Source organism: Galeopterus variegatus, unplaced genomic scaffold (assembly GCF_000696425.1).
Source record: "Galeopterus variegatus unplaced genomic scaffold, G_variegatus-3.0.2 Scaffold1469, whole genome shotgun sequence".
Taxonomy (NCBI): Eukaryota; Metazoa; Chordata; class Mammalia; order Dermoptera; family Cynocephalidae; genus Galeopterus; species Galeopterus variegatus.
In genome coordinates this window covers 302,626-323,780 of record NW_007727580.1, presented here as the reverse complement: position 1 = coordinate 323,780, position 21,155 = coordinate 302,626, and the positions used below count along the sequence as shown (strand labels likewise).

General features: G+C 41.9%; 1 protein-coding gene across 1 annotated transcript in view; it reads left to right on the top strand.

Annotated features, from left to right (window-relative positions):
* The window catches only part of ARMC2 (armadillo repeat containing 2), a 113,564-nt gene that overhangs the window by 4,491 nt on the left and 87,918 nt on the right, over nt 1-21,155 (top strand). Inside the window, exons 4-5 of the mRNA XM_008577254.1 lie at nt 8,436-8,607; nt 15,221-15,428. Of these exons, the coding sequence (XP_008575476.1) occupies nt 8,436-8,607; nt 15,221-15,428 (380 nt within the window). The remainder of the gene's footprint in view (nt 1-8,435; nt 8,608-15,220; nt 15,429-21,155) is intronic.

The window sequence follows — 21,155 nt, the reverse complement described above, 5'->3', positions numbered from 1 at the left end:
TTTTTTTTTTTCCCCCCCCCCCCCCCCCCCGGTTTTTTTTTGTTGTTGTTGTTGTTGTTGTTTGTTTGTTTTTTTGTGTGTGTGTGAGTGTGTGATTCTTTATTATTCTCTCCCCAGTGGTTTTCAGTTTAAACTCTTTTGGCACATTCTTTTGGTATTTACATCAAATTTCTAAATATAGTCATGTGCTGAATAACAACAGGTTTCATTCAATGGCAGACCACACATACAACAGTGGTAGGAGCAATAGGTTATACTGCAGTAGGCTATACCATCTAGGTTTGTGTAAGTACACTCTATGATGTTCGCACAACAATGAAATTACCTAACGAAGCATTTCTCAGAACATATCCCCTCCATTAAGTGATGCATTACTATAGTACTAGTAATGCATTTCATTGTCTTGCTACTCTCTGGCGTAGGAGCTTGAGAAACTATCTCATGACTTCCTACTAAGGAAGGCGAAGATTTAGCTCATGTCTGTCCTTTCACCTCCTGTTTTAGTCTGTTTTGTGTTGCTATAACAGAATTACTTGAGTCTGGGTAATTTATAAAGAAGAGAGGTTTATTTGGCTGACGATTCTGGGACAGCTGCATCTGGCACGGGCCTCAGGCTGCTTCTACTCATGGTGGAAAGTGGCAGGCAGCCAGCGGGTACAAGCAGATCACATGGCAAGAGGAAGCAAGAAGAGAGGAAGCAAGAGAGAGAGAGAGAAGGTGCCATGGTCTTTTTAAGCAAGGAGCTCTCACGGGAACTAATAGAGTGAGAACTCACTCATTACTCCCCCTTCCCCCAGGGAGGGCATTAATCCATTCATAAGGGATCCACTCCCATGACTCAATCAGTTTCCAACACTGTCACATTGGAGATCAAATTTCCACATGAGTTTTGGAGGGGACAACACATCCAAACTCCATCACCTCCCATCACAGCACGTCGCCCTGTCTGTCTCCACTACTACTCCCAATATATATATAGCATCACTTTGGTGAAATCTGTTCTCAGTGTCTGTGATTACATAAACTCTGTTTATAGCTGAACCTTAAATTAGTGATGACTAAAGATGATTACTTTTAATTCCCTGCACTACTTTTTGTTTTCTCTGACATTAATAATTGCCTTGCTTTTTTAGTTTTTTATTATTACTATTTCAAACCCAAATTCTTCCCCAGCAGTGTAAATCTCCTTTGTATGTTCATGGATGTGAGGTATTCTATCGATCACCTCCTTGGAGAACTCTCCACATGTCTCACCCAACCCTTACCCTGGGAACCTGGTGCACAGCTCTCCTTGGGTGCCCTCACCATTTTCCTGGGGAGGCAGCTCCTACCTCTTATGCTGGCTTTTCCCTGTTTTCTGTATCCCAAATCACTTTTCTTTCTTGATTTACTCTGGTTTTGGTAGAGCATTCCCTCTCATAGCTTCTTGAGAAAGGGTGCATGGGAAGTAAATTATTTGAGAACCTGACTTCTGTTCCCTCTCTGGAAGTTTATAGGATTTTTCCCTTTGTTCCCAGTGTTCTGAAATTTCATGATAATGGGCCTTTTCATGAATTCGTTTTCATCCATCATGCTGGGCACTTGAAGGGCTTTTTCAGTAAGGAATCTCATGCCATTCAGTTCTGGGAAATTTCCTTTACTTATTTGGATGGCGTCTTCCCCACGTTTTTGTCCTGTTTGCTCTTTCTAGAATTTATTATTCAGGTGTAGGATCTTCTGGACCAACAATTCAATTTTCTTATTTTCTCTTTTCTGTGTTATATCGTTTTCTTGGAAGAAACTTTATATTCTAATCCCTCTACTGAATTCTTTTCATTTCTGCTATCGTATTTAATTTCCAAAAGCTCTTTTTTCACCTCTAAATTATCCTTTTTTATATAGTATTCTGTAATTGTTTCATGGTTGCAGTATCTTATCTGAGTATATTAGTGATATTTTTGATTTTTTTTTTTTTTACTAAGTTTACTTTTCCCTTTATAGCCTCTGTTGCGTTTTTACATTTGTTTTTGTCTCTGTTTTCCATGCTAGAGGCTCTCTTCTGATGCTGCATGCTGCTTATTTGGCTGCTCTTAAGAGTAGGGGCATGTGGATGGGGTTGGTCAACCTGTAGGTGATACCTACCCACACCTACAATTAGGGGAATCTGGCTGGGCTGTGTCATTGGCGAAAACCTCAGTGGCAGTGTCTTTAGGGCTTTCCTCATGGGCTAGTCATATTCCCTGTAGAAGAAGTATCTTCTGAGCTCTTTCCTGGAAGATAAAGGTTGGTTGCTAGCTTCCAGGAGCCAGGTGGGAAAAGAAGGCAGGAATGCCTAGCGTTCAGTATATAAATGCTCACCTAACATTTATAATTATAATAAGTACCCTGACCCTGAACGATAAAGGTGCTTATTATGAGGGTACCCTTACTTAATGACCCCAGTTAGAGACACTCTGTTTTACCCTCTCTAGAGAACATACCTCCCATGCCCTGGGTTCAGTAGCCTGACTACAGGGAGCTGCGAGGGATGGAGTTACACAGAATTTCAGCCTATCTACTTTATTTTAACCACTCCTTCCCCTATACCTCTGCTACCAGAAGTACTTGTTGATACCAGTTTCTTAGGCTTTCATGGGACTGGGTGTTAGTCAATCTGCTTCTCAGTTTTTATTACTGTATATGTGTGTGTATGCTTGTATGTATGTTTTTGATGAACTATTTGGAAGTAAGTTGCAGGCATTATGATACTTCATAAAAATTCAACTGTGCATCTCATATGAACAAGAATGATCTCCTACATAACCACAATACTGTCATCACACCTCAGAAAATTGGCTTTATGCAATAATACTATTTAATGTATAATTCATGTCTAAATGACCCCACTTGTCTCAAAATGTATCATATTTTTAAAGTACTTATTAGAATTTCTCTGTGAGTGGGCCGGCCCGGTGGCGCACTGCTGCAGTGCGCCGCTTGGGAAATGCGGCGGCGCTCCCGCCAAGGGTTCGGGTCCCACATGCAGACCGGCCGCTCACTGGCTGAGCGAGGTGTGGGGGCAACACCGAGGGTTGCGATCCCGTTGCCAGTCCCGGTCCGGTACGGGTGCGACACTGAGGGTTGCGATCTGTTGCCAGTCACAAAAAAAGAGACAAAAAGGAAAAAAAAAAAAAAAAGAATTTCTCTGTGAGAAAGATTATATTTGTTCATATCTTGCAGATAATAAAAATAAGATCCCAAAATAGTAAGCATGAACTAATATGCAGTAAATAATTTGCCAGCTATTGTTGACACATGGCTTCTTGCATCTACAACCTTGGAAACCACTTGGGTTTTGAGCCAGCTATGGCATGAGGGCCCAATTTGGCAGCCTAATGGGCCTACCTTATTGTAGAATGGTTCTTTAATTCTACAATTCTATGATTTGACTCTTATAAAGTGCTTTTAATATTACTGTAATTTTGGGAGACTTTTAATTTGGGCCTACTCTTTCCTAAAAATCTCTATTTCTAGAGTTAACCTGGTGCTTGTCAAACTGGTGGAGTTCTTGGACTGTAGGATTAGGTGTGAGGCTACCATAATATTGGCATTTGCCTCTCTTGGGGGTCATTGAAATTAAATTTCTTTACTGCAGAATGGTTGGGTGCTGTGCTCAAAGTACAAATAGCCTAAGAAATCCCCATGTAAACTGAAATGACTGCTTTAGTATGAAGTTTTTTTGTTATAGTGAATTATGTAAGGGTCTTAAGTATATTTCATTTTATTTTTTGTTTTATTTTAACATGTACATATTTGGGGGGTACAGTGTGTTATTAAGGAACGCTTCAACTCTGGTAACCAGTAAATTGACAAAGAGTGGAGAAAAGGGGAAATTTGGGTAGAGGGAGAGGGAGTGGGGAAAAGGATAGAGCTGGAGAGAGAGAGAGAGAGAGAGAGGGAGGAGAGGGAGAGACAGGGGCAGAGTGGAGGGGAGTGTCTCACAGTTAAGGGACACATTTGCTGAAAGCATTTGCGAAGCCTAACCAACTGAATCTCAGCACTTTCTGGATCTGGGACACCTTCTCAGACTAGTTTAACTTGATAATTCCTCAGTCAGCAGTCAGGGAAGAGGGACCCAGAGAGCAGCCCATTTCAGCTCCTGCATTGAACAGAGGAGCTAAACTCTTTGCTCTTGTGCATTTACCTTCTTCTACTTCTCCCCTTCCTGTGCTCCCCCCACCCCCGCACCCCCAGCAGGCAACGGGCTGCCTACACTCAGGAATGTTCAGGGCTTCTGCGAATGCTGGAAAAGCTGGTGCTCCTGGTTCCTCATTGCTCAGGCCTTGGCTGCTGGGCCAACCGTCTCACCAGGGTTCCTGTTAGCATCTGTCATCTTAGAAGACTGTGAGGTGGGGCGGGCATTGTAATTTGCAGTCTCCCATTAACATGCATATCTACCTGCTGTATAGGCATGCTGGGGTACATCTTTTTTCTTTCTTAGCATCTCCCTACCATCCCAGCACTGCGACCTGGGCAGTTGGGTGGTAGTTATTCTTGTTTTCATTCTGCCACTCTAGTTAGATGGTGTTCAAATTTGTATACAGAGAAATAACTGCTGTCTTTCTTTGGATTGTAAAAAGTCAGAAAAGAGATGTGACCATGTGAATAAATAGGAAATTTTGTCTTTCATCATTATTGTGAAACCAGAATTCTCTGTTTCCTGAACTCACAAAGCCTAGTTATTTAAGCCCCAGATGTTTTTATTCAACTTTGTATTGACATCCAAAAAATACACAGATCATGAGAGTGCATGCAGCTTGATACATTTACACAAACTAAACACACTCCGTACCAGCATTTAAAAAAAAATCACTATAAGCCTTATCAAATAGATCATTTCTGGGGTCAGAAAGCTCTGTGGTGCCCCCTCTCAGCCAGTGCCTCCCCAGGGCAACTACTCTCTTGACTTCTAAAAGTGCAGATTAGTTTGAGCTGTTTTTCATATATTACCTGAACCAAGCTCCAAGTATTTGACAAGTGAAACAAAATTTAAAATATTACAAAAGGAGAGGGACTTAGGAACTCATATATCCCTTGGGATTGGGGGCAATCCAGGATAAGAAAAGATAAAGCTTGGGCCAGCCCGGTGGCGCACTGCTATAGTGCGCCGCTTGGGAAGCGCGGTGGCGCTCCCGCTGAGGGTTCGGATCCCACATACAGACCGGTTCACTGGCTGAGCGAGGCGCGGGAGCAACACCGAGGGTTGCGATCCCGTTGCCGGTCCCGGTCTGGTGCGGGGGCGACACTGAGGGTTGCGATCCGTTGCCGGACACGGAAAAAGACAAAAAAGAAAAAAAAAAGAAAAAGAAAAGATAAAGCAGAGTCAAAGCAGTGTTTTTTCTCTCTCTTTCTGAAACGAATGTTAACATTACAGCTGTGAGTCACAGGCTGAGAGTGACAGAGGAGCCCAGAGTGCCTGTGGAGAACATCATACAGAACTTCCACATCACAAAGGTTACATGCTTGGGAGAATTTTAAATGTTTGCTTTCTGACTTCCAAGAGGTCTTTTATTTGTGTGTGTGTGTGTGCGCGTGCGTGCGTGCGTATGTGTGTGTGTGCGCGCAGAATGTCACTGGCTCCCTTTTCCTGTCTTCATGTAGGGTGGGGGAGACCCCACCTTCCGGACTGGTGATCCTGAGGAGCAGGGCAGAATTGGGCAAGGGCCATGTGCTGGATGAGTGATGGCCAGCTGGGTCCCTTACATGTTCCATGAATTGTATCTTCCTTGATTGGGTTGTTCTATGAAAACAGTCTTTGTGTCTTCAACAGACTCTAGCAGTTTCATCAGCCAGAACTAATCTTAAAATTTGGCTTTCCCAGTGTTATTGATTATACTCAAGTCACTGGTTAGTGCCATGAAATAACACGTGAAGGAGGTAAAGTTCTCAAGTGAAGATTTAAACTTACTTGCAACACTCTTTTATTTCTAAAATTATTTGAACTTTAATAATTTACTGGTTTTCTTTATGAAATCCATTTTGCTCCATAAAGTGAAAGAATATTTTGTAGAGCCTGGCATGAAAGAAATTGCTGACTCTTTTAGTGGTTTTCTCTAGAAAAATGAAAAGTGCTTTACTTGTATCACTTTATATTCTAAGTACTCCAGTGAGATAATGTTTAAATGGGACAAATAATTTATTAAAGGTCAATAGTAAAATGGAACTAAATTTTTGTTATATAAATAATTACTAATTTTGCACTAGGAAAATAATGTCTTTTATCAAGGAACAGTTATGGGGCTTTATCTTGCCCTCCAGAGATACTCATAATTCAGTTACTCTCTTTTGGGGAAGAATTAGTTTTCTAAACCATATTTTCCTGCTTTTATAAGATCTTTTATTTAGTACCTAAAATGCTTATAACAATTCAGACATCTGTAAAAGGAGCCATTTACTTTATCCGTATTATTGTTACTTGGCAGACTTCTTGATCTTTAAAGTTTGAGTTTCAAGGTACCTGCAGAGTACAGACATTTTGAAATAAGAAATCTTCATATCTACCTTCGATACTGAGATTATCTTTAAGTATTTTACCTTTCCTAATTATATATAAAGCACTTATTTTCTTGTATTATACTCAGCTTTTCTGTTACTGTTAGCTTCATGGCCTCAGTCACATTCTTATGAATATTTTGCAACAAATCTGGGAGACTAAAAAGTAAAGTGACTCTTAAAGAAATATAGCACAGTTTATACAGACAAATGAGTGTTATCTTTATTAGAAGAAACCCCTCAGAATCTAGTATCTTTATTCCAACAAGGTTGTGTCAGAGGCCAGGTCCTTGACTTTTGAGAAGAGTTAAAAATAATTTAGAACCAAATCTGATAAATAAGAGGTGAGCAACTTGCATAGGGAAGGGAGCTAGCATTTCTTGAGCTTTCATAACAGGAATTGTATTAATGTTAACATCCCTCTAAGGAGGGATCTACTGTCTCTGTATTATAGTTGGGCAAGTTCGGAGAAATAAATGGCCTGACCAAGTTCATATAACTAGTAAGTGGATTCCACTCTAGGTCTGTTTGAGCCCAAAGTGTTTTACTCTTTCTTCTGTATTATGCTGATTATTTTATTTACCCTTTTTCTAATTGTGTCTAGAAATATGTATCTCCAAAGCCATAAAATGAATTATTTATCGGCTGGCTGGTTAGCTCAGTTGGTAAGAGCACAGCTTTATAACCCCAAGGTCATGGGTTCAGATCCCTGTACCGGCCAGCGGCCAAAAGAAAAAAAACCTCATTATTTAATGTTGTCTGGTTTATAAACTGATTCTGCATCCAAATAAACAGGAAATAAAAAATATTTTGATGAATGTCATTGTTATTGAAATAAGCCACTTCTTGGAAGGAGAACTCTAATATAGATGTCTACGTTTTATTAGCATATGTGAGAAAACAAATGTTTGAGATTATGTGTCATACATGATAGATAACCTTACACATTTCTCCAAGTTATCTGACTTGAGTTTCACACTAAATTAAAAAAAAAATGTTGATTAACTTATTGTACGGTTAGTCACTCATTTTACATATGATAGGCTGGCTGGTTAGCTCACTTGGGAAAGCATGGTGCTGGTAACATGAAGGTCATGGGTTCAGATCCCTGTACCAGCCAGCTGACAAAAAAAAAAAGCAAATATAATCACTTTACACATTATGGAAGTTGCTTTAGGAAGTTTAACTTGATTATTTTGGGTTAGAAAGCTAAAAGCAATTCCTGCCATAGGTTGCTTTTTCATAGAAAAATAATTGTGCTAAAGTTGGAGGCAGGAAGGATAGGACCACCAGCTAACACTAAAATTGGGAGCGCAGTCCTCTGTGAGGTTTTGGCACTGGGTTGGAGGCCACTGCTATTTAGAGGTTAGACCAGAGGGAGCTCTGGGTGGCACAGAGCTTGGTGCAAGTATGTTTTAAAGTCTTCAAGGAATTGGAATTTTGCCAGTACCGTTCCTTTTCTAAAGAGTATTAGCATAGAATTCTTGAGAGGTAAAAAATATAACATTTTTATATCATAAGTCCAAGACTTCTTGCTTTTACATTTTTGACTTTTTAATCTAAATTATTTAAAAACTTTGACACCATTTTAAAAATTCTTCTGTGGACCCCAAAATATATAAAGGTAGCACTTACATTTCACATAATTTTTGGCACATATAGGTGCCCAATAAATGTTTTCTGAACTAAATTGAACACAAAAATTTGCAAAGCATGTTAAGTACTTTATGGTTCTTAATTCTGTATCTTTTACAATATATCACATTAAGTAAGATGGCCAACCTGACAGTAGAGTCAAGAGGCCAGGGTAAAGCCAAGCCAGTAGGGCTTGTGCTCTTCCAGAAGGGTAAGGGTCAGCCCCAGGGTAATGAGTCTTATTTGAGACACAGAAACTCATGCCAATCACTAAAAAAATCTCTTTCCAGAAACCAAAAGCTCTGGCATCTCCCAGCACAGAAGAGGATCACTGCGTTTCCTTTCCTAAGCCCCCAGTGGACCCCGCGAAGATCAGAAGAATCAGCAGTGCCCGGGCGCGCTTATTCAGGGCCGCCTCCCAAGGGGCTCTTCTGCCAGACAGATCCCTTCCTCCCGCTGAGTGTAAGGCCCAGTTACATCTTTTCATCTCTGGGGACAGGCATGTTTCTTAAATTTGTTCACAAAAGCTATTTTTATATGATTTTTCCTAACCTTGGATGATTTTTACATTAACTGAGTTAATATTGGGCAAAAACTATTAAGAAACATTGTTCATGTAGTTTTCTGAGTGTTTATAAAGAATACATAAATATCACAGTTTTTTAAAAGCATTATTTGATAAGAAATGAATATTAGGATAAATGTTTCCCTGTGGATGGATGGTTCACATATATCGGAAATAAATGATTTTTAAATTGGAATTTAAAAGTTGTTAATTTCTTTAGAAATCAATGAGTATTATAAGATTCTTATGATGTGGACTAAGCTTAGGTCTTTGAAAATGCCCTTCTGATCCCATGTGAATATGTACGAAAAAGTTAGGTGGGACTTTTCCTGCTGCCACAGAACTGCTGGGAGATTTCTAAACTGGAACAGAGAGGCTAAAGACCTCACATTCTAAGCAGTAACACCACCAACTGGAATCACCCCCAATCCAGGGCATACTAAGCGTTTTTCACACTGCAGGAAAGGACCCACTAGTGGGATGACAATCAATTTAGTGGATCACACCAGCATTTTAAAAAAATGAACTAGTATAAAATATAATGGGAAATATCAGGGTACATTGCATACAATAATGGTAAGTATTGCTGTAGGAGCCCTTATTTTTGTCTTTGGTGTGTGTTCAGGGTCATATCATAAATTGATTTATTACTGTGTGTGGTCCAAGGAGTTGGAAAACAACTCTACCAGGAGCTGAGAGAACTGGCCCTCCCTCAGTCAGCAAGGATTGGTGAAAAGGGCTGGGCTTACAGAGAGACAGAGACAGTCTGGAGATGGATCTCAAAGATTACAAGCCTCCACCTGAGCACCACGCTTGTTTGATATACAAGAATTTTCTTTTAGGGCCGGCCCGTGGCTCACTTTGGGAGAGTGTGGTGCTGATGACACCAAGGCCCTGGGTTCGGATCCTATATAGGGATGGCCGGTTCGCTCACTGGCTGAGCGTGGTGCTGACAACACCAAGTCAAGGGTTAAGATCCCCTTACCGGTCATCTTTAAAAAAAAAAAAATTATTTTAATTAGTCTCCAACATTAAAAAGTAGAAGAATCTCATGGAAGAGTCCAGATTTATGACTTCTTGTGAAAAAGCAGGAGATCTGGCAACACTGGGTCTCCATTCGGTGTAGCCCCAAAGGGGAATGATTGGGGCTGAGTAGTGCCCACCCTGGTAGTAGTGCCCACATGCAGTTTGCCATGTCCCCCAGCCTGCTTCACTCATCTGTCTGATTCCTGATGTAGATGAAGTGGTGGGATTAAGGAGACAAAACAAAGAGGAAGTGCAGGGTGTGCACGTCACACCGGGATGCCTTAACCAAGTGTATTATTAGGCAACTTGCTTTATCTTGATATCCCAATTTATTTCTTTTCTAACACAGTCAAGCTGACATTTATTGAGCCCCTGCTAAGTGCTGGGCACCATCCTAGGCCAACAGAGTCCCACCTTTGGAGAGCTTACAATCTAGTGAGGGGAGATAGACAGTAAGGGGAAGAAATATATAGTGTTCTGACGAATGCTGTGAAGATCACAAAACAATGGGATAGAGAGTGACCGTGGCAGGTGTAATTTGCTTTGGCTAGGTGGCTCTGAAAGGTGTCTTCGAGGAGGTGACATCTAAGTTGAAATGTGAATAATGAGAAGGAGGCAGCCGTGTAGAATCTGTGAACAGAGTGCAGCAAGCCCAGGTGGTGGAGGCCCTAGGGCCCACGGGGCTGCCAGGTGGGTGGCGGGGGAAGGTGCAGGGAGCTGAGGCCAGAGGGCTGGCAGGGCCCTGGAACGTGAGAAATGGACTGGACTTCGTTCTGCTAGCTGTGAAAAGCCAGAGCAGGGTTAGGTAAAGGGAGAGACAACCTGACATATTTTTTCTTCACCAGCAGTTGTCAACTGGCTGCACATTAGAATCACCTGAGGAACTTTTCAAAAGGGGTCCTGTGTCAGAGCAGTTAAGTCAGCAAGGATTGGTATTGCAGGAGCAAAGTGCCTGCCAGGGTGGGAGGGGAGGGGAGGGGCTCTGGAGCCCAAGGTCACGTCTTATCCACAGGGACGGCAGAAATGGTACCCTGTAGTTTCTTTTATGTTCTTGGTTCTGAGCTTGAATGCGGTGGACGTGTTTAATGCTCGTGACTCCTGGTAGCTCACATTTGAAACTCCGCTGCTTGCCGAGCTGTTTGTGTTGTTTTGATGGTGACTGCAGAGGCCAGGGTTTACCCCCACACTCATCCTTGGGCCTTGGTGCTTCCTCAGCGGCCGAACTCCTTCCCCACTGGGCTGCCTGGCCCTTGCCTGCATGGCCATGGCTCCTCCATCGTGCTCTGGGAGGTGCCCTCTGCAGTTGTCATTTCCCAGTGCTGAGGCCAGCCTCCCACCTCCAAGATGAACCAAAGCATGTCTTTGTCGCATTTCTTTTATCCACCTGTTTGCAGTCGCCCCGTTTCACCATTGGGATCATCTGTGAGATCTGTGTCAGCACTCAGGAAATAATGGCATTAAAAAGTCATTGTCATTTTAAAAGCACATATTGCCCAATGTAAAAAAATAGTTGAGCTCTCCAGTTTTGATTGTTTTCTCACTGTCATTTGTACAAGAGCTCCCTGGGTTTTGTTTCAGAAAAGGTAGTTACCTTTGTTGGGTAACTGAGGCTGTAAAGGCAACCGTGCCTGGAGAAAGAGGGTGTGTCCCTTCCCTTGGTGTGAAGTCATTTGTAGCTAACACTACCCCTCAGGCAGGGCTGGGGTGTGGTGCAGGTTTGAATTCCTGGTTTGAGAAAATGAAAGGGGAAGAGATGTGTGGAGTCACCTCCGTAAGGCCAGCAGTGTACTTGCTTTGTGTTCAGGTGGGTGTTTTGGCTGGAGGTGGCACTGTTGTTGTTAATGCCTCCCAGTTATTCAAGCCAGAAAGAGACCTCAGTGCGGTTGCCACCTTCTCTCCAATCCTTGTCAAACTTTCCATCACCAAGCGCTCTATTGAGTCTGCGTTACCCTCTCCTGCACTGCCACGCTGTCTTTATCCCCTCTTGCCTCATCCTGTCCCTCTCTTGCTCCTCTTAAATCTGCCCTCAGCTCACTGGGGTGCTGCGGGGGCAGGGGGATGGGTGCTGCAGGTGGGTGGGTGCAGCGACCCTCAGCCCTTGGAGCAGCCGGCAGAGTCTGGGGAAGCTGAGCTTCCCACCAGCCACGGCTGTGAGCAGCAGCCTTACCCCTTCATCCTAGTGGACCATGAAAAATGACCATTTTCTGCGTGTTCCATAAAGCAGAGGAGGTCGGGAAGCAAACAAAAATCAGATAGAATCATCTCCTTGCCAGCATTTGCCAAACTGACTTCCAGGGAATTCCAGGGAACTCTTTTGGCAAAACGTTAATAGCTTTTCCTTGGAAAAAGTATTCAGTGCTCAAATAAGTCAGGGAAGCGCTGGCTGCTTCTTGCCCTCTTGGACAGTCATGGTGCACATGAGCACAGGAAAGGGCTGGTGAAGCCATGTGGCAAAACATCCTGGTTCATTTTAATTCAACTCAGCATTTCACAACCCTACCTGACTGGAATCTGTCTTTTGGGAACACAGTTTGGAAAACACTAACCTACCACAGAAATCTGCAAACTTTTTCAGTAGAGGGCCAGACAGTAGATATTTCATACCTTGTGGTCTGTATGATCTCTGTTTAACCTATTCAACTCTGCCAGTGGAGACTTGGGGCAGCCATCAATTGACTTACAGCCACTGAAATTTGAATTTCATATAATTTTCACTTGTCACAAAATACTGTTTTTAAATTTTTTTTCCCCAACCATTGAAAAATATAAAAACCATTCTTAGTTCTCAGGCTGCACAAACACAGGAGGCAGGCAGATCTGGTGGGGCTGTAGTTTGTGGACCCTGGCTCAGGGGATGCAGTCCCAGCCCCCTTGCCTGTAAGCTCTTTTGGGATCTGGCCCCAGCCTGATGTCCCAGGCCCTCCTCTCACCTCTCTGCCGCCTGCCCCCATGGTCAGTGCACCAGCAGAATGGGACCTCTTGCAGTTCCCCACACCCTTCTGGTTGTTTAAAGCCTCAGGAGGGACCTGCTGTGTAATTTGATGGGCCTGTACAAAATGAGAATGTGGGGCTCTTTGTGCATGTCCACGCACAAAGCTGGTTTTGACCCCTGACTTTTGTTCCTTTTTCTTTGAACTGTTTGCCTCCCATTAACCCTTCAAAATGCTTCTCAGCCTCCTCTATGAGTCTTTCCCTGACCAACTCCCAACCCCTCACAGCTTCTGCACTCTCTATGCCTCCTCCTTACCTGGCTGGAGCCGCACGGTACTGCATTTGTATCTTTGCAGATCTGCCTCTTTTTCTCTCCTTCTAGACTGAGCAACGTCAGTAGGAAAAGCGGTTTTCTCTATATGTAGCCCGAGAGCCTAAAACAGGTGTGGTGTGTAGCAGGTATCAAAAAAAAAATCAGTGAAACTGAACTGTCCCTGCTTGGTAATGCTGTTGGTGGCTGTCTTCTTTGGAAGTCTGCCCATGATCCATTATAAAATTAATACAGTGTGCTGCAAATATTTGCCAGGGAGACATAGAACATCGGTACACATGCTCGGTTTAATGGTGGACATCCATCAGGGGTAAGAGTGAACCCCAGAGCAGCTCTTCATTGTAGTCATAACCAACAAGCTCACTCCAATAGATTGTGAAGAAGAAAGGTGTGTTTCCCCTTCTAGAAGCTCCACAATGGCTGGGACTTCTTGGTCAGCACAGGATCACCCGCTCATGGAACAGCACCTGGCACATAGTAGTGGGTGCTTAATAAATATTTATGGAGTGAATGAATGAAAGAAACAAACACTAACATATGGCGATAGGCTAAAAGTACTTTATAATCTAAAACAGAATGTGTGCTTTGTAATTCAGTAGTAATGTTATCAAAGATTGCATGGTGTTATGGATAGAGCTCTGGACCAAAAGTCAGGATCTTGGGTTCCAATAATAATAATGACAAAAACTTGTAGGTTTTTAATGTGGCACTGTTGTGCTAGCACCATATGAGTCACTCCGCTAAGCCACATTATTTAATTCTCACCACAGCTCCAGGAGGTGGGGACCATCAAAGAAGGTGAGAGAAAAGTTGAGCTACCTAAGCACATCACAAAGCTGGTGCTCCAGTAGCCTGTTCTCGAACCCAAGTCTGACGGCATAGGAAGCCTATGTTCTTCTCACCCTTATAGTCGTGGCTCTCCCTGTGACCTTAGGTCATGTAAGCTCATCCAAAAAATGAAGGTTAGGCTATCTAATCTGTAATATTCCTTTCAGCTTTAAAATTTAGTGTTTTGAAAGCAGGGAGCTTGGTCAGAGGGTGGTTTTGTTATTGTTAGTTTTTATTGGTTTCTTGGTTTCTAAATAAGTGCAGAAAAGGAAACCTTGAGTCATTTTGGAAAAACTTGCAAAACAGTATTTTTCTATATGAAGTTCATTCCCCCCCCCCACTATACTACGGGAGATTTTCTCTCTCTTCCCGTTTGACAAAATGTCTTAATACAGACTGGTGTCTAGTAGCAGCATAGATGATAAGCTATTTCTAATGTCAACTTACCGATAAAGAAGGTGTTGTATAGTAAGTTTAAGAATCTGCATTCATAAACACAATACACATTTGGGTTCAGAGACAGGATGTCTTGTTACAACTTTATGTTATTCCTCTTTGGAAAGCCTTCTAAGTGTTTCAGTGCCCTCCCTTCCCTTCCCATTGCGTGCTAGGCCTCCACGATCTGCCCCCACCCTCTGATCCCTCTTCCTCTTCTCCCTTCACACGCTGCAGTCCTGCTGATCCTTGAGCACCCCAGGTACACTCCTGCTGGGCTCTCTGCTTGACAGCCTGTGTCTCCTCACCTGTGCCTCATCACCTGATGGCTGATGCCTCGTCTCCATTAAAGGTTTACCCTCCCTGCCCTGCTCTGCCCTGCCCACCTGCCCCCATTTCCGTTTTGCTTTTTTCCATAGCACTTATTATCTTCTAACATATCATATACCATTTATTATGGTGTATTGCTTATTATCTGTTTATACCTGTTAGGGTATAAGCCCTATGAGGTCAGGGATCTCTATTTTGTCATTAAAGCATCCCAAGTGCCCAGGACAGTGCCTGACATTGGGGAGGCACTCAATACATTTTTTTTTTAATGAAAAATTACTAACATAATCAAATTCAGGAAGAAGAGTTATTGTTACCAGACACAGAGTACTTAGGAAGGCTAGGTAGTTCGTAAGCCTAAATTCAAGTGTTTGCCTTCAAGTAGACTCTAAGCTAATAGAAATAAGATCCTATTCATTTTTACCTGCAGATTTGATGGTGCCAAGCCCAAAAGAATGATGAGGTCTTATGGATGTCCAGAGAGGCCTTGGCTGTAAAATTCTACACTTGACTATAAGCAATGTATATTCTTAAATCATATAAGGTCTTAGACTGAAAAAAAAAAATTGAAAGGTAGTGATTCCTAAAATAAAAAATTGTTTGACAAAACATTTCTTTGGTTATTACAGCAAAGAAGACAGTGGAATCCAAAGAAACAGTTGTGATGGGGAACCCTATGGTGAAGATAAATGGGATTTATTTAACAAAATCAAATGCCATTGGCCACTTTAAGAGTCACCCACTGCAGCTGACTTACAATGGAGGCTTCAGCGAAATCAAGGAGCAAGAAATATTCAAAGGAGCAATGTCCTCATCGTCACATCTCACAAGTGGAGGGTCAGTATTCTTTTTATTCAATTTTCTGGTCAGGATAACTATCATTTACCAGTTTGTTCTCTATCTTATGTAAACGATTCATTTGCTTTTTCCCATTTGTATAAACAAGTTTTAAGTTAATAGTGCATGAGTAGGAGGGAGTTCTCATGGCTGAATGGAACTGATTTTACATCATTACCTAATTAATCCTCAGCAAAACTTTCATTCATAACTGCCAAAATGCTGCCTCTGTAGGACTGTCAGAATGAGGTTCAGTTGGACTGTTCCAGTCAGTCCTTGACTGAGGACTGAACATTCTATTTGTGTATTATTTGGGATTCTTTCCTGGCCTAGAATCTCCTGTTACCTCCCTTTGGGTTAGTCTACTGTTGTTAACTTCACAAGGGTAGACACTTATTTTATTTTCCAGTAGAAACGTGGATTACATACTTATTTTGCAAACTAGTGGTTAAAACAGTAGAGTCCGGTAGATTTCAATTATCTATGATATCCCTCTATTAACCCCTCATAAAAGAATGATTGGGAATTACTTTATTTCATACCACGCTCCTAGATAGGGCTTCCTTGAGAAGCAATTTTCCTACCATATTAACGATTTATGGAGAAATGTTCACTATATGGACCACATGAATTCTCTTCCTCTGTTGTTTTACTAAAGAAGTCTCAAATAACTGGAGGCTGGAGTAGGGAATACAGTGGAGAGAGCAGGCTCTGTTTTCCAGTCCCAGCCAGTAATGATGCTAAGATAGGCAGAAGATCTTGGACCGGACAGGGTCACTCGGTTAAAGATATTTTTTCTAGGACTTTCCATTGGGTCATCATGGACAACAGCCCACTTCGAATTTGCTTAACAAGATTACATTCCATGGGTCACTTTAAGACCGAGTACTTGTTGCAGTCACTTTAGATTTCAGGTCTGACTTTGGCTTGTACACATATAGTGTTCTTAAAACTTTTCCCCAAAGTGTCTGCTTGGCAGCTTGTTAGTTTAGCTCAACTGACCTTGTCTGCTGACTAGTCACACACACGGAATTTATATTAAGCAACCTAGTAGCTCTCGTAATGTCGCTTTGCATTTCAGAACATTTTTTAAATGGAAAGAAAAATGAAATGTCTCCTTAAGTGGAAGAGAATGACTTCAAATTGGGACTTTGGGAATTGAGCACAAAACATCAAACTGGCCATTGCAGACGAATCTTTTCCAGTTGGTGAATAAGAATAGGCTGTGGACCTCAGAGCTCAAACATAAAAGGCAGTAGGAAAACTTGGCATTTCTTTCAGTACTGAAGTAAAAAGGAAACATTTATCCTGCAGCATCCATCCTTACGGTAATGAAAGTTGACTAGAAAAACCAGACAAGAGCTATTTAATTTGCTTGTTGATTTTTGCAAACCTTCAGATGTTGCAGAATAATCTGGCAAGCCAGAGTTCATTGTGTCTTCCTCATTCTAGGACAGCAAGGGCATTTTCAGTTAAATATTTTATCCCATAAACAGCAGAGGACAAATCAATTAGGGACTGGAAGCAGTTCTTCCTGACTGTCCAAAATTATGAGGCGTTGGCAGCAGCAGTAATTGTTTTCTCTTTGTTTTGTTAGGATGGTTTTTGCATTGTATAATGATTGTGTCTGAGTTAGGTTTGCAATAGACCCTGGCAAGTTTAACTTTCAATAACATTTTTTCTTTATGAATCTTTACCTCCTTTAATCATTGGGTGGAATTTTGTTGAAGTGGTGCCAAAAAAAAGTTTATACAGTAGGATTAAAACAAACCAGAAAATGGAAACTCTTAGCAATTCTTTCATTAATTACATTTATGAATCAGTCTGGGACACTTGATAATTATTTCTTGTAAACATTTAAGTGAATAATTCCAAGAAATGATCTTTGCTATGCAGTAGAGTATTCCCAGTTTTGATGCTAGAGCCCTTCCCTCAATTAACATTTTTTCATCTTTAGACCATAAAGTGGAAAATGAAGGCTCTTGTTAGTGAGCTGGGCTGGCAGGAGAAGGGAGGAAAGGGAATTGAGATGACAATGGGTTGAAAAAGCATGAGCTGATCGTGGAAAGGGGACAGAGCAGTGAGGACACGCTCCCAGCGGAGGGTCCTCCCAGGCTGGTCTGGTGTGACAGCAGCCACCACCTTTGTGTTGGGGGTTTCTCTGGCTGGGGAGAGAAAGGAGCTGTTGATTTCAGTGAAGCAGCATTGATTTGTACACCCTTAATTTAAAGTCTGGATAATGGGATGGACTGGAGTTTAACTGTATGCTGTTTATGGTGGAAGAAGGATTTGCTAAGCAAGGTATCATTGCAGACAAGACATTGGGGACTATTTAACTTTCTGAAAGAGAACACTCTTTCCAGCCCTTGTGGAACTGTAATCCTCAAACCGTGTGCCACCAATACGACAATCTCTTTGTGTCCATTTAGGGACCATTGAAGGTTTGGGAGACCCCCTCCTCAGCAGCACTCCACTATTTCCTACTTTGCGTTAACAGATGGATTGAAAATACCCAAACTGCCATTAACAAAAAGTATGTGTATACATCTCCATCCATCCAGTGGTCCAATCTGATGAACCTTTTTATATGTCTGCTTAAAACCTCTCAAGCTTTCTGTGTAAATGTTGTTCAAACAGTCATGGTTTGGAACATGATCTTTAGAAGGAAAGCCCAAGAACAGTCAATTGGGGAGAGTCAAGAACTCTTCGCTGGGCTCCAGAATCTCTGTATTTAGGTTCAGTTCTCTCTCCGCCACTTTATTTAGCTGTATGCCCCTTGGCAAGTCTCTTAACACTTTTAGGGGCTCAGTTTTCTCATCTATGAAGTGGAAATAACCGTGCTCCTTCACTTCCATCTCCCCCTAGCCCTCACTGCAGGTTGTGGAATGATTACTAAAGCTTGGAAGCCTTATTCATAAACTATCACGTGCTCTTAATATTGATGGAATAAAAAGTAAGAAAAGGGGCTTCTGGTTAAAGGGGGCAAAGGAAAGGCATTCTGCAAAACTCAATGAAAGCAGCAAAGAATGAAAAATAGAGAAATAAATATCATCAATGAAACAGAAATAAATGGCTCTAACTCCATACAAAATGTGAAGCAAACTTTACACTGCAGTATGGGCTTGATATTTTTTGTGTGCCTGGCAAACTTCCCTTTGGGGAACAAGTCCTCTCTTGTATGATCAGTCCTGTTTGGAGGAGGTCTAACCCTGCCTTCCCTGCCCTCCTTCCCAGGGGTGGTTATGTGGCCCAGGGCTGGCTAATCAGAGTTCTCCAGCCCCCAGCTCTAGCTGCTTGTTCAGAGATGGGCACATGATCCAAGCCAGGCCAATCAAGTTCCTCCCTGGGACTTTCACCAAGGCCCTTGGGGGAAGTGCTCTTTCTGCAGGTTCACAAGCTATAAAGATGATGTGGTCTTGAAGCTAACAGAGGCCTTTTTACTGCCTCGTGGAGAGAGACTCTGAGAGGGAAGAGGCATATAAACAAACAGAGCCAAGGAATGGAAATAGTGATCAGGTTCAAGGATGATCTGTAAACCCCTAGATCCAGCTGTACCTGAAGCCATCACATCAGCTTGTAAACTGCTGTTTAATGAGCCAATATGTTCTTTTTTCTTTCTATTTATTTATTCTTCCTTCCTTCCTTCCTTTTTTTCTATTCCTCCCTTCCTCCCTCCCTCCTTGCTTTCTCTCTTTCCTTCCTTCCCTCCCTCCCTCTTTCCTTCCTTCCTCACCTCTCTTCCCTTTCTTTCCTTTTTTACCTTCCTTTTCTTTCTTTTTTCTTTTGACAGGGACAGTTTATAGTACTTCGGATTAGGTTTTTGTTACTTGGAACACTGCAATCAAAAGAGTCTAGTTAAACTGCCAGATTCTGTGAAACATAGATGAAAACAAGGGGTAATTTGAGAGTGGATACATACCTCCTCAGACCTTGAGCAAGAAACAGATTTCACTAAAAGTGAGCCTTTTAGTTCAGAAAGGTGTACCCAATAGTCTTTAATTAAAGAGATGATGTCTAAGGATGTGGGCAGGCCGCAGGAGAAGTGAGGATTCCCCTGTAAAAGACTCTGTTCAAGATCCAGATCATAAAGGGGGGTGGAAGGTGGGCACAGTACAGAGCTGAGGATGACACTCTCTCCTCATTACCTATAAGTCAGTCTGTATGTGTGTGTATTTGGGGGAGGGGGTTTGATAGATTAGAACTTAAGGAGCCTATCATGTAAAACAAGCTTTGTTGTTGTTGTTGTTGTTGTTTTAATGAGAGCTGATTGGTGTGGGGATCCAAACCCTTGACCTTGGTGCTTTATGTTTTCAGCCCCATGCTCTAACCAAGTGAGTGAGTTAACTGTCCAGCTATAAAAGGGCTTTTCTGTGAGTCATAGCAACCTGCTCCACACAAACTAAGGGACTACACGCTCCCAGATCAACAAAAGTAATGGATTTGGTGATTGGATATTCAGGAAAACTAAAGTTTAAGCTACAGAGTACCCCAGTTCTCTCCCTCTGTGGATCCTATTCAGCTTCAGCAAGTAAATAGCTCTGTTTAAAGATAAATAATATTGGGATGAGAACTAACATGGGACTTGAGCTTAGATATGGAAGAACATAACAAAAGACAGATGAAATAGGTCACAAAAAGTACTACCCTCCAAAAATCTGGAAAGAGTTCAAAACAATTTTCCATTGTCCCAAAGAAATTACAGGTAATGTGATCACTCTCTTTAAAAAAAAAAAAGGAAAAAAGCTCTTCTTTGGGTGACAAGAATTCAAATTAGAGATTATAAGCCCACATAAGGAGATGAAAACCAAGACTACAGTACTCAAAAAGGAAATGAAAAAAAAGTGTATAAACATGGAGGGGAAATCCACATTAGAATAAAAAATTAGAACAAAAATAGCTGGAAATGCAATTAGGCTTGGTGGACAGGCTAGAGGAAATCATACAAAAGAAGTAATAATAAAGTATGAAATTAATTAGAGAGATTGAGATAGATACAGAAGAACAAAGCTGTATTCCTGAAGGAGAGGATCCTCCTTCTCGTCCTCCACCTCCTCTCCTAGCACTCTCTTCCTTTGAATTGAGTGCCAGGCACTCTGCTACGTGATTTACACGCATTAGCTCATTTAATGTTCACATCAACCCATGGAGGACAGAGGAGATCAGAACAAAAAGAACGAGAGAAATATTAATACATAACAGAAGATAACCTTTTGGAATAGAGACATAAATCTGAAGCTCAAATGGACACATGGAGTCCCAGTACCATTTGATATGGAATAATCCACATTAAGATGTTTCCAATAGTGCTCAGCACTAAAACAGCACCAGTACACAGTACATGCTCAGCTGATAATTGCTGATTGGGTGGGCAAATGGAGAGAGTATCCTGTGGCCTTCCAGGCCACACAAGCAAGCCACACAAAGGGAGAAAAGGCAGGCTGGCTCTGGGTTTGTTAGAGCATCACTCAGTGCCAACACACAGTGCAGTAATTTCTGTGAAGTCCTAAGTACAAGGCAGGATAACCCGAGAACGTTATCAACGCCCAGCTGTGCTTCTGTAAAAAGGCAACAGCTGACGCTTTCAGATACGAGTGAGCATGGGGAGTACGCTACTCATGCGCTTTCCAGAAAACTCGTAGACAGCAAAACGGCGAGTCAAAATTTAAAACTCAGAAATGAAGAAGTTACGGTAAAAGCATTGTGGTGAGTATATTGACTCTGTTTTCA